At 31.4% G+C, this 14,435-nt stretch overlaps 1 protein-coding gene across 6 annotated transcripts in view; it reads right to left on the reverse strand.

The window, feature by feature from the left end:
• The window catches only part of Rbcn-3B (WD repeat-containing protein Rbcn-3B), a 130,200-nt gene that overhangs the window by 17,840 nt on the left and 97,925 nt on the right, over positions 1–14,435 (reverse strand). For all 6 annotated transcript variants that reach the window (XM_035354307.2, XM_035354304.2, XM_035354305.2 and 3 more), the window contains 3 exons: positions 13,502–13,720; positions 8,842–9,115; positions 8,072–8,384 (listed from right to left, as the gene is read on the reverse strand). In XM_035354307.2, the coding sequence (XP_035210198.1) occupies positions 8,072–8,384; positions 8,842–9,115; positions 13,502–13,720 (806 nt within the window). The remainder of the gene's footprint in view (positions 1–8,071; positions 8,385–8,841; positions 9,116–13,501; positions 13,721–14,435) is intronic.

Here is a 14,435-nt window from a genome sequence, read left to right on the forward strand (position 1 = left end):
AGAAGGGTACATTGTCACAAAAGATAAGTGAACTATGTGAGAAAAAGAAATTCCAAAACTTGCAATACATATCATAAAAAAAATAGTTAAACAAAAGGAAAACATATTGATAAAAGCATATACTTTCTAAATCTGGACATATAGCTTAAAGAAAGTTGCATATTCTAACAGATAAAAGAATGGAAGAAATAATCAAGGACATAAAAATCTAACATTCCGTAACATTTCATAATTAATTATGCCAACATCAAATAGTTAAAATAGCAGATAACAAAGAAGTATTTGAACCATCTACATTAAGATATAGAAATACACTTCATATTTAAGTTTTATGCCCTAGCATCCAACAAAAACATGATTATAAATTCACTAGATTATTCATCCATTTACATCAGAATATATGGAATACACTAAAATTAGAAGAAATGAAATTATAATAGTCAAAGAAATTTTATATGATATAAAATTGTCTGGAAATCTCATGTCTGTTAATAAATTCATCAAGGATTTGATGAAAATGGATAGCCTATAAAAAGAAGGAAGGCTAACTTTTAATAGATCACAAAGTAAAAAAAAAAAAAAAAATTACACCCTAGCTAATTATTTATGATGAAATAATTTCGGAAATTAAAACAAAAGCATCATTCAGGAATAAGTGGCATAAATAAGGATATTTAGGAGTGTATGATACCTGTGAATAAAAATAATGCAGGACAGAAATTGCATGGCAAAACAGCTAAATTAAACTCACAGGAAACTTACATACAAGGCATTCCAGAAAGCCTTGTAAAGAAGTATTAAATTTTCAAATAGCACACTGATTACAGCCAATCCATACTGATCTGATATGGCAAACTAATGAATATTCATTCAATGGGTGAAATGCTTTCACAAAAGTGGGCGAATACTCCAGAAAACTGCTTGTAAAATTCTTGCAAAGGGCTCATACATATGAAGTTATGAGACACATTTATTGAAATACATGAAAATGAAAAGAGTAAACAAATTAAGCAGGTAACATTAGAATAATAGGAAAGGATTCAAAAAATATGAAGTGAGTCAATAGTCTACAGGGGAAAAAAATACAAAACTAGCTAACTACAACACATACTTCTCAATAAAATGAAACTGAACAACAACAGCAGATGTTTGACTGAAGGAATAAGAATTTTACCTTATCAAATTAAAACTTCTCATGAGATACTGGTTAGAAGTCTTGGTTGACCGATTTAAAAAGGCAAGTAATGAAAGAGCTATTTGTCAATGGAGGGGTGTTTTGTGGTGGGTGTTTTTTACAAGTAACTGCTATCTCATGTTCCCATTATGCATATGAAAGAACATGAAAATGACATGCAGCCAGTCGGTTTATGGGAACCAGCCATAGGATTAATAAACAATGTTCAGCATCTTTAGTTGGTGTGTAAGTTATGACAATTATTAGACTCTTAGTAAAAAAGATATAACTTATACAAACACAAAAGCATTTTGATGCCTTGTAAACTACACTATTCAAACCAAGAAACTTAACCTAAACATATAGCACTAACTTATACGAACATAAAGTGTCTGGATGCCTTGTAAACTATAGTATTCAAAACAAGAAACTTAACCTGTCTCAAAAAGAGAGATATTAGCAAAGTAACTGAATAACAGAAAAACATGCACAAGTACTGATCCTAATGAAGAAATCTCTCAAAAGGAGAGATATTAACAGGATAGCTGAATAACAGAAAAACATGCAGAAGTACTTATCCTAACGAACAGAAATATCTGAAAGATATTCCAATAATAAATGCCTACAGAATTCTTGATTATACTGAAGAAACCTGTGTCATGTCAAATCTCAGGAAAACAGATCCCAAAGCAACATAGTTCAGATTAAATGTGGAAAATATAATAAATTTATTTTAAGGTTACCCAAATTTTACAGCAAAATGATGAATGCAAAATTGCATTAAAATTATCCAATAATTTTTTTAACAGAAAAGTCTTTTATAATGAAAGCAAAAGAAAAAATTCCAAAGTTATAAATAGTGAAGATCCAAAAACACAGACAGACCATCAATACAGAACTTTGTTCTCTATAAAATCACAAGGCTATTGTTAGAAAATTTATCAAGTCAGACTGATTGGTTTTGAACATTCTTGACGAAATGTAAAATACTCTATGGTACAAGAAGTGCATTTCTGTATCATTAAATTAAAGAAAACAATCTATACAAAAAAACCAGATGGATAGCAATGAAGCACAAAAAGAAAGAAACTGTTCATATAAGCTGTCTCTGGATTAAAAGATGATGCTAAAGCAAGGTGTAAAACTTTTAGTAGTTATCTTGCAGAAAAAGCTTCAGCAATCTCAAATCTGAAAAATACTTATTTAGTTATGAGGACAAAAAATAATAAATTCATTAGAGTAGTATACAGGATGTAGAATCATTATTAAATTTAGAACAGCAATTAAATTTTACATGTTGCAAGTAAAAGGTTAAAAAGACATTTCAATGCTGAAGAAAATATGAGTACTTTTAATGAAACAGGAACAGTTATAATTGAAGAAAAATGACAATAAATCTGGCACAAAAGATTGCAAACTTACTTCTGCACCTTTACATGCTAGTAGAGATACTGAAAACTTTCACAGTTCAAAACAAGTTGGTCAATGTGGTTAAGTGCTAAAATGTCAAGGACAAAAATATTATGGCCATAACATGACAAGCCGAAACAGCACAACCATAATGTCACAGCTCCAAAATGATGTGTGGACAAAATATTACATACCGTTAAATGAAGTTTAGTCAAATTGTCCCATGACTTAAACTAAATAGTTTGTAAAATGTGAGTCTCCAGAGAATTTTAGGTTGCTCACAAAATGTTTTGAATTTTTCCCTTTATTAATTTATCTATAAATATTAAGCTGTTGTAAATAATACTACATATACACATACTTTTAAAATCAAAATTATGCAAAATATTTTTTGGTATAAAACAAAGCAAAAGCAATCTTGTGCACATAACTCTTTATTGCTATTTGAATATTAAATTATTTTATTTTAGTTTTCCCCCTGCCAATTTACACCCACTAAGAGTATGAACACAGCAATAAATTACAACATCATGCTAGCACCAGCAATTACAACAGCAAAAAAATTTTAATGCTAGATTTTGAAGCACCCACAATTAATGCATTTTGTGCCAAATTCACAGCAGAAATCCACAGAGTATTCCTCCCCCTTCATTTTTCACAAGGCAAATGCAGAAAACAACTAGTAGAAAGATTGCAAAATACATTCATTGCATTAGTTTACATTTTCAGCATGCAATGTACAAAATTCATGTTAATCTTTCTCAGTTGTTAAAAATACTTGCAAACATACTAGTTCTAAAATAAAGAATTAAATTATACTTGAAAGTTTGTGTAATTTAACCTTTCAAAGGAAAATATTCCCAATTGGGAATACCAAATTGAAAATTCATTTGAAAATCAAATTTCATTCATACTGACTCAGATGAATTGTAATTTATAAATGAAGGATGGTTCCATTTTCTAATATAGAAACAGGCTTCGGATATAAAATGAGCAGGGTACACAAATTCAGCCTTCCCTCCCCCCCTATTTTTCATAGTGCAGAACTTAAAAATTCATATAAAATTGAAAAACAATCCATTATTTCTAAAAATCAACAGACATAATTAAAAAAATTTTGTTTATGAAAATAACAAGATATAATAATACAGTCAAAAGTCGTTGATCCAGACACCCATAATCCGAAAAGATCTATAATCTGGGCCTCAAAGCTACAAACTTTCTGCGCATGTGCCAACGCATAATGCGTTCACACATGCGCATAGGCGTTTACGCATGCGTGTAATACTTTTACGTGCATGCGCATATGCGTGTGCACATAGTACGTTTACGCATGCGCGTTTAATGTATAACGGACGGTATAAGCTAAGCTAAAATTATCTAATTATCCATTTCAGTTAATGTTGCAGACTGCGTTGTTCCTTAATCTTCGAATTGGATCCGGCTTATTATTTTTTGCAGACTGTTAGAGCAATTTTATAAAAGTAAGCTTGAACTTTTGATTATGTCAAATAGAATTTCCGATGCTGGAGCTACCCAAGGATCTACAAAGCGAAAGTATGTTTCGATGTCCATCAAACAAAAAATGGAATTGCTGCAAAAAATGGATAAAGGCATATTCTTTGTTTCTCTAACCATTCCGAAATCTGTTTATCGATTTCACGCTGATGTGCGAGGGGGGGCGGAACGTCGCGGCGGGCAATGACTTGGAAGTTCATCTGTCAGCACTATCCTTATCTTCAGGGCAGATGTTTTTATTTTATTTGGCTTATAATTCCTTACTAAATGTAGTATTTCATCTCGATGTACTCCGTCTTTGATATGATTTAAATCAAATTCCTCATCATTATAATTTGCTTCCGATAGTGAAGAAAGTGACACAGAGGTTATTGAAAACGAAAAAATTTCAATTGACAAATTATTCGGTATTCTCGACAGAGCAATTATAGGACTTGAACAACGGAGCTTTGTAACTGAACAAGAAATTATGTCTGTTTATAGAGTTAAAGAGAAAGTATTATCACATAAAACAAAGCAACTTAAACAACTTACATTGAAAGAAATGTTTCATAAAGTAAATAAATAAATATTATTAAGCTTTTTTTTTTTTTTTTTTTTGTAAATTTTGATACCCTTTAGATCATAATTGTTCTTTATTTCATAAATTACAGTTTCATATTTTAAATTTTATAATTTCCGCATGCCATTTTACCAGATTTAAACGGATGATCTATAATCTGGAATAATCGATAATTCGGAATCGCCAAAGTCCCGACAAGTCCGGATTAAAGACTTTTGACTGTGTTCAAAAGAATTGCATTTGCTATAATTCATTAAACAAACATTCCCAACTAGGAACATTGGCCAGCACCCACTGTTTTGCGAAAAATAAAATTCCCCTTAAACGTTTCTTAGATATCTTGGAAAGGAAAAAACCTTTGTTCACCTTTGTTCACTTGTTATACAAAAAGGTGTAATCTCAGCACTAGGCATTTGGTACTACTTCGCACAGCATGCTTTGGTACTAGGATTATTAACAAAATTTTGTCAATTGTTTGTAACCCTCTTCAAGTAAAAACATTTTTCGATTTACTTCTTATAATTTGATGATGGACATTACAAATAAAAACATAAAAGCTAAAGAAACTTTTATGATACTGCCCACTCATGTTTTCTAGAGATGAGGGGAGAAAAGGTAAATTTGATCACCAATGCGACAGATCGGTATTTATGCACAGTTAGAACGATAATTCTGTATGGGTTGTTTCTTTAAATTATTCCTCTCATCTTCCAATTCAGTTAAATAATAAGGAAGAAAGGTGATATATGACAATCAAATTTGATTCATAAACATAATTCTGCAATGATCGGAGCTGACCTATTAGATATAATGTGAGCGGCTACTATCTAGCAGTAACTTGCAGGAAAATATTCAGCTCACTCACCTAGAGTTCCATCGAGAAGTTACAATTGCTCTTTTATGAATAGCAACACGAAAGAACAGACCTCAACCAAGATCACAATTTCACCATTGCATACCACAGCAAAAATGAGAGCAAAGTTTACATTTGAACTGGTTTCCAATGTATCATGGAACACATATGCAGTTTTTATGCAAAAAAATTTGATATTTTCCGTGAAAATTTATAAATGTTTAGCTAAATTCATATCTATGCTTAAATTTACAAATAAATCCTTCATAATTTCCTTCTATTTTGCTTACATTTAGTCTACTTATCACTATGTTTCATTTTTAGGACCAGCATAATGAGCTTGGTCAGAAGTGGCCAATGCTCCCAATTAGGAACATCATAAAAATCATATACAAAAATTTTTTTTCCCTATTTTAAACCATTAATGACTGATGTTGTGTTTTCACATTAGTATAATATTTTTTCATCTTCTTTGTAGTATTTTCTTCAACTTTTTTGTATATTGTAGATAAAACTTCATTCTTTCTGGCCAAAAAGAACTTTCTCACATATTAATTTTTTAAAAAATAACAAATGATTGCTTTGGCACCTTTTTGTGAAAGCTTCTCTTTTAAGTAGATCTCATTGAAATCTTGAATTGAACCAATTAAATAAGTGTATGAAGACATGACAATCTTCTTCAAACATTAGACTTTATAAACGTATCAAAAGGTAAGGTTATTATTATATTTAGTTTGGGTATAAAAATATGCATGTTTTAAAATGTGAAAACACAACGCCAGTTAAAAGCAGTGTCTTTGTGAGTACAGACAGATTTTCATAGATGGTTATACAGCCTTTTATAAATTCCGCAAAACAACTGTTCCAAAATAATGAATATCCGAGACAACAGTTTTTAATGGTTATAATTCATGAAGGATTAGATAAAACTGAAAAACTCGCTGAAGATCATCTCTATTTAAATATTTCAAATGCCAGTTCATGACATATCAGTTTTTCCCCCCAGCTCATCTTTCTATAGTTGAGGAAATGATTCCTTATTCTGGCAGAGATTCACGTAAACTTTATTCCAAACAAAATACCGTCCATTTCGAGTACAAAGTTTGGTGTTTTGCGCACATATGAAGAGTAGTTATATCATTTTGATATATATTGAGGAAAATATTCACAGACATTGACTGATCTTAGAGTAGCTGAAGATGTAACACATCTTTCAAATGTGGTGGAAGTTTCTTCAATCATTGCATATATTCTGACATTTTTTTATGTCACACATATTGTTATCGGAATTGAATGCACTGATACTTTATGTGGCTGGAGCAGTTCCTGACTATAGATTAGGAAATCATCTCATTATAGCTATAAAGAAAATGGAAAAAGAACAGCATGGAACACATGACACTGCATTTGATTAAGTTCAGCTAAATGCAACTTCTGATTGTCACTTTAATACAATTTATCAGTCTTCAGCAACCAACACTCAAGAATAACTCTAGAAAAGAAAACCAATCAGCATCCGCACAGTAACCTAAACTTACCGGAAATTACAACAAATATATGGACAGCAAAGACCTTCTGGACAATCTTATTGCGATATACACAGAGTGTAAGTAAAAAGTGAAAATTGATAGTGGCCTATTTTTACGAATTTTATTTATTTTTAAGACACATTTGGAGAGCAAGATGATTTCCACAATTTTTTGTAGTCTTATAAGGTATTTCTCCCACTTCCCTAGCATGCCTTCATGGTGTAATGGCCGGTATTCCAGAGGTCCGTGGTTCGATTCCCAGCGAAGGTGGTTGCATATTTTTCATCTTTTCTGCTTCCAATTAACCCAATGACTCTACAAGTAGTGCCCGAACTAAAAGGGTTGTGGATGATGATTGTCCGCACACAGGATTTGGCAACTAGGTCCCCTATAACCCTAGTTGCCCTTTAAAAAGGGGAGTATTATAAGGTATTTCTCCCACTTCCCTAGCGTGCCTTCATGGTGTAATGGTAGCATGCTGGACCGGTATTCTAGAGGTCCGTGGTTCGATTCCCAGCGAAGGCGGTTGCATATTTTTCATCTTTTCTGGTTCCAATTAACCTAATGACTCTACAGTCTAAGCTAATTTTCCAAAGATTTCAAAGAGATGTACATCAGTCCTATTTAACCTTCCATCTAAAGTTACTAGGTAGTGACAGAAACTATGTCAAATTTCCCTTTCCATCTCTCCATTCATTTTTTATATTGTCATTGTATGAATAAATGAGCTTTCGGTTTCAATGCATTAACTTCCCAAATTTTCAAAACTGCATTTTGAAAATTTTGAAAGGTTACCAAACAATGCCGTAGTGCTCAATTTCATTAATTTTTATAATTCTTACCTTTCTAAACAAGATTAACAACTACTATTTTTATTATTATATACTTCCAGGTGTATATGCTCAAACACATTTTTTCAGAAAAACGGATGGAATAGCTTCTTTGCAATAAAAACAAACTGGAGTTTAATTACCTACATAGAATCCCTACAGTAAATTATCTGATTTTAAAAAATTGAGAGTAACCTTCTAGGCTATGATCTTCTGTTTCTTCTTCAGAAGAATGGTCTTCCTCTTTTATTTGAGACACTTGTTGATCACTGTTGCTTACAGGTGCAGATGTTGCAGGTGCAGTACTAACAGAAGGTGATGTGGATGGAGGAGCAGGTGAAACATTCTCATTAGTAATGCGCTGTGACTGATTACTACTAGGATTTTTAGGAAAAGGTTCCCCATAATTTGGAAGATAAGGAGCCCATTCTTCAACCAACTGCTTCCGGCCTTTTGGCGATATTCGCCTTAATTCAGCTAAGAGTAGAGCTTGTGCAGCTTCTCGAACCTAACACAATGGAAGTAAAACATTTTAATTCATATTTGTTGTAGATGAATCAAATAAAATTTCAATTACTGAGCTCATGATACAATCTTATCCCTTATAAATTATGTTCAAAACAGAATAACAGAATTACATATTATTTAACGAATGAGTTATTAAATTACTTTATGAGATGTGCTGTTATTAAGAGTTTAAAATGAATTAATTTTACTTGCTTTAAACAACAGAAAAATAAGAAATGACAAACATATCACAAAAACAAGAACATAAAAATGACTACTGGAAGTTACAATTTCCTGCACAGTATAACAAAACAAAATAGTGTAATGCAAAAAATGGACATAGAAAATAGTTTAAGAAATCCTAAAGAATAAACAAATTCCATTATAAATCTTAAAGTTTAGCAAAGAAATTTTAAATAGACACATATATATACATACACAGAAACATAGTTATTTACCTCTAAACAACGATCTTGCCAGCGCCGAGCTAACATTTCCACTTGAGGACATTTGAATTTTGTTGATTTCACTAGTTCTGGCAGAAGAACACAATGGAGGGCAGCCAGTAAGCTCCAACCTTGTTTTATTTGAGCCTGCTGACTGCTAAAAGCTCCTGCTTCAGCAGCCATCATTGCCTGCACATCATCCTTGCTTTTAGCATCTGTACTACCAGGTGTGCCAGGAGATGTTGGCTGAGAATTTGCAGCTTTACTATCAGCACGGCTAAGTCTCCTGAAGAATGTAATAGTAATACATTACTAGTAATGAAAAATATATAAGATTTAAAATCTGAACTCATGAGATCAAAATGAAAGACTACGAAAAATTATTAAACGCTAAGTTATACAGTATACCTTTTAATGACACCTAATACAAATTTAGAAATTTGCATTTATTCATACTGGTCACTTTGCAAGAATATGTATTAAAGATTTTACTTACCAAAATTCATATTTAAAAATGCACACTATAATTTTAGTTCAACTGCTTTAAATATACAGAAAAAGCTGACAGTATCCTTACTTACATATTATATTCATTTCAGATTTAAAAATACAAATTGGTGTTAAGTTTGCAGTTTGAAGCAAGGGGAAAAAAATCTTCTGATTGGGATATAATTTAGTGTGTGATTGTGATATAATCATAATTAATTCATTATTAATGTAAGAGGATATGTGTGCACACCATCTTGCAATATGCCAAATTGAAAAATCCAATGTTCTTTCAATAGTTCTGATTAAAAAAGCACGCCCAATGCTTTCCATGGAAAATTGTAATCCCCTTTCAAAAACAGAGTAATCATTAATATTCAAAAATAGGAACCATGATTTGCTATGCATCTACTTTTCTATTAAGTGTAATTATAAGAGAAGGATGAATAGTGACTCAAAATCACAGACAGCTACTTTTTTACAAATGAAGTGATTTATAATAAAAGGAAAAGAATTTAAATAAAATTATACATTATTATTTATTCTTTAAAAATACAGTAAAGCCTCAGATCATACAGAACTCAGTTCATGAACAAATTATCTGAACAAAAAAATGCTTTGGATGGCAAATATTATCTCCAGTTACAAACACTTTAGCTGGCAACAAATGATTTTCAAAGGTTTTTTGAGGTAGTCTATGCCTCATAATTATCATTCAGGTACCATCACTTTAATAACTTCCATTGCCTAACTCTCATTAACAAAGCCTTGCAATAAGTGACTTGCAGGACCATGATTTTGGACCGGAAGAAATAGCCAGATTATGCTGCAGGCAAAGACTTTGACCACTTCAAAATTTAAGTCCTTTATCTACGATACTGTCTCTTTAGACATAAGCATGGGCTGGAAAGTTAACAATGAAGATGTGAAAAAGCTATTACAGAACCACAAAAATGAGCTCAGAAAGAACTATAACAATTTCACAAACAGCAATTATACATGAAAGATTTTCAAAAGAAGAAAGAAACATGATCCCAGGTCTCTTACACACGAAATTTGTGCAAAGATGCAAAGTTCTCACATAATAATATGATACAACAGCAGCAAGCTGCAGCATAAGCATTTTCAGTGATAATGCCATACATGACATTACATTTTATAGCACAGACCACAAAAAAATAACATTCAACAAATTTTAAGAGAAACAAAGGCTCAGAGTGAGTCTCAAACAGAGTCAAGTGGGACTTAGAGATAAAGAAAAGGTGAGAGAATATGGCCCTTACTGATAGTTATCTGATGTTTTTATGGAAGGAAATTTCATATCTAAACAATACCATATTCCCCATCATTTTCCAACTATGCCACCTTCATATATGCTTCTTAGTACAAGTTCAGCAAAATTAATTTTTTGTCTATTTTACCTGTTTAATACTTTATAACTGGTCATTTATTTTTTATATTTAATAACTTCCATCAGTTTGGGGCTATGAATCTGTGCTTAAATTACTGTTCTCAAGTTTAAATAAGCAACCACCTGTCATCCAAGAATAAATGAATCCCTTTTATGTTAATTCCTATAGGGGAAAATTATTTCAGTTGATGAACAACTTTCAAAAACAAATTAAGTTCATGAACCGAGATTTCAATGTGTATATAACTTCAAAATATCATAAATAAAAATCTGGTACATACGTATTATCGCAACCATCTTGGCACAATCTGGATATTTCTTATAGATGAAAATGTACAATTTACTTAGTATGTTCAAGTTGGTTATTTTTGTGCCTTCTTTTTTAGAAAAATTCCCAAATTATCAATACTTATATTTATGTTTGGTAAATAATACCAACATAGGAAAAGAACAGAGCCGGATTTACATATAAGCTACATAAGCTATAGCTTAGGGCTCCCCAACTATTAAAATATAGTATAAATAGTATTAAAATACATTATAACAGACTTATAAAAGGCCCCATATCTTAAATAGCTTGGGCCTTAAAGAGTCTAAATTTGGTTCTGGAAAAGAAAACATACTTTAGCAATTTAAATTATAAATTTGAATTATTAAACAAGGATTGTCATACATCAAAAAAAAAATAAAAAAATAAAACACTTACATTCTTCTTCAAATCTTTTTATAATTTTTTTTTCATTATTCTTCTCCTGGAGTACACAGCAATCTTTTTTCACTTTAAAAAAAATCAGAATTGCGGAGACTCGGCTTTGTGTAATCTTCGGCAACGAAATTTAACCATAGTTTCTTCCATTGCTACTGAATTCCACAAGCTCATATTTTAAAACTAAATTTAAGGCAAAATCACAATTTGTGTATAACAACTATTGGAACTTGCAATACAACAAAATAGAATGCATATGAAAATGATGGCATTACTTGACTGAAACGATTGTTATAAGCATGGTTGCCAGAAAAATGGTTATGTGCATGGTTGCCAGAATTTGGCACTTGCTGAAAATCTGGTTACTTCTATAAAAATGGTTGCAACAGTATGCAAGTACCCAAAATCCTTTTGACTTAAATTGCTTAACAACCAATGAAAAGTAACCTCAAAATAAAACTTAAGCATGATTATTGTTGTAATTAATATGCATTATTTAAATAAAATTCAGTATTTGGTTGGTAAGCCTTTATTTGATGCAACAGCTTTTAATCTGTTCAAGAGAGAACAAACTAATTTTTCATAACTATAAGCAATTTTTGATCATTCTCTTTTGAACACCTTTTCTATATCTTTTGAACTGGATATGACATGACTTTTTTTAATTTTGTTTCCAAATGTGCCCTTAACTTTTCAATTGCATTTAAGTCTGGAGATTGAGGGGGGCACATCTATAATGTGGGCAATCATAAAGACATATTTAAAAGCTTTATGCTTGAGAATTTTGAGCTTATGCTTGATAAAAATGAAAAAAAATTGTTTAGGACCAAATTTTTAGCATCTCTTTCACATCATTCAGTAGTTGTACGTACGTATTTTGATCCATTATGCCATTAAAGATATGAAGAATATGGGGCCCAGCAGCTTGATTCCCATATTAATTTACTACAATGTTTAAGAGATAATTTTTCCCCCTCTATATAATCTTAATTCATTTGGCCTTCTCGGAACATGTTTGTCCATCCAAGATGAAGGATATTAAATTTGTATTCACCCATTAATAAAACTACCCTTTAAAATGAAGACTTTACTTTTACAGAGTTTTGCATATTTCAGTCTTCTCAAATGATAATTTTGCTTATGAAGGGTTTTTTCTGAGCAACTTGCCTATTGAAACTATTTTTTCTTATAATAATTCTTCCTCTTTTCGGGTCTGATCTTTTCCCAAAATGCTCTTCTGCTTTCATAATCAATATGGAAGCACTTAGTTTTGGGTATATTTTTACATCGTGTGATCCAATGTTCTTCAAAATCTGTAAAAGACCTTTGCTTTTTATTTTTGATTCATTTTTGGTTGCATTCCTTCTCTTTAAATCACTTGATTAATTTATGTAAAGTTGAATGACTTAAAGTCACATAATTATATAATTTTAACTATTTATGTAACTATTTTACTAGTTTTGCAATATCTGTTACTTAAAATACTTTATTATACATCCCAATTTCCAAAGACCTTGTTCAGATTGCTTTCCAATTTTAAATCATTAAAACAAAAACTACAAAACAAGGAATAATTAACCTAATATCCCTGATTTGGTTTATTTGAGTATTCGCAACACACTCAAAGGCTATCTGCCTAACAGGATGGATGCACTCATAGAAACTGGCTTGTATACACATTATACATGGAGAAAACTACAAAAATGCACATGCAGCCAACCCATTAGCTGGGATTCGAACTCAAACCAAACTACCACTGTTTAATGACAACAGATTACTCATGGAAATTTTGAAGTTTTTGTATTTCTAATACGAAAAATCACAAAATTATAAGCCGTCTGTCTTAGAGATTAATTTTCACTCTTTTAAAATTTAAACATTTATTTCATGTAGTCCTTTCGCTTATGATAAATAAGTATGTATTTGAACACTGATTCACAATTGCTATTTAACATTTTATTTAAATTATTTCTTCTGTTTAAAACTGCTTTGTGAAATTGTATATGTCCAACATTTACTCTGAACCACTCTACTACACAGTTTTGATTCAAAAATATATCACAATATACCTATGTAATTTTCTTCGCCTTTCTTGCTCTGGAACAAATGTAGCACTATTCATGGACATTAGAGTATTTGCTAAAGCAATAATAGCTAATAAATGAGTTGTTGTGATTGCAGTAGATAGTTCCCAGTGCCCTTTTGATGAAAAAATTCGAGCTCTTTCTTCCTCTTCAACAAGTTCCGGTGGAATAGCTGGAGGTACAAGTCTAACATGTTTCCCTTCCCTAATATGGGGGAAAAAGCATTCATTTTAGATTAACACAGATAAACTAATAATTAAAAAAAAAAAAAAAAAAAAGTTTACAAATATTTAATTAAGAAAAATACCATTGACAATTTTATTAATTGCTGATAGATCGTTATATCTAAATCATAACAGGGAACAGTTAATTTAAATATTTATACTACATTCCATTTTTTAATATACTAAAATGTATAAATTAATGTTATTAATAAAAAGATAAGGAGTGCAATCACACAAAAATTGATTCATATTTATATTATGCATGGACAAAAGTCACCACAATAGTTACATAAATGTTTCTAGCATCACTTGGACTCTCACTCAGTACTCTGTGCTAAAGGCTCCACATGATGAGACTGTACACCCAAGTACTGTGTTCCACTAACCAACCAATCCATAGGGGCAAAATCCATCGGGGGCATTTCTCATATGGAGTTGCTGCCATATTCCCCTAACCTTAATCCAACTGAAAATCTTTGGGGTGCGGTAGCATGCTTTGCATGCTTACCTCTCCAGCCAATCTCAGACAGTTGGAAACTGCACTGAAGGAGGGATAAATGGCCATTGCTAACATTTGCAATGGCTGACCATGTCACTAAAAGCATGGGAATTGCTGCAAAGGTTGTATGATGGTACAGGGTGGTCACATACCTTATTAATGCAAGGTTTTTTTTTATTTGTTTGTTAAAACATCA

Source organism: Stegodyphus dumicola, chromosome X1, assembly GCF_044657685.1.
Source record: "Stegodyphus dumicola isolate Sdum_Otavi_A_Nest chromosome X1, ASM4465768v1".
NCBI lineage: Eukaryota > Metazoa > Arthropoda > Arachnida > Araneae > Eresidae > Stegodyphus > Stegodyphus dumicola.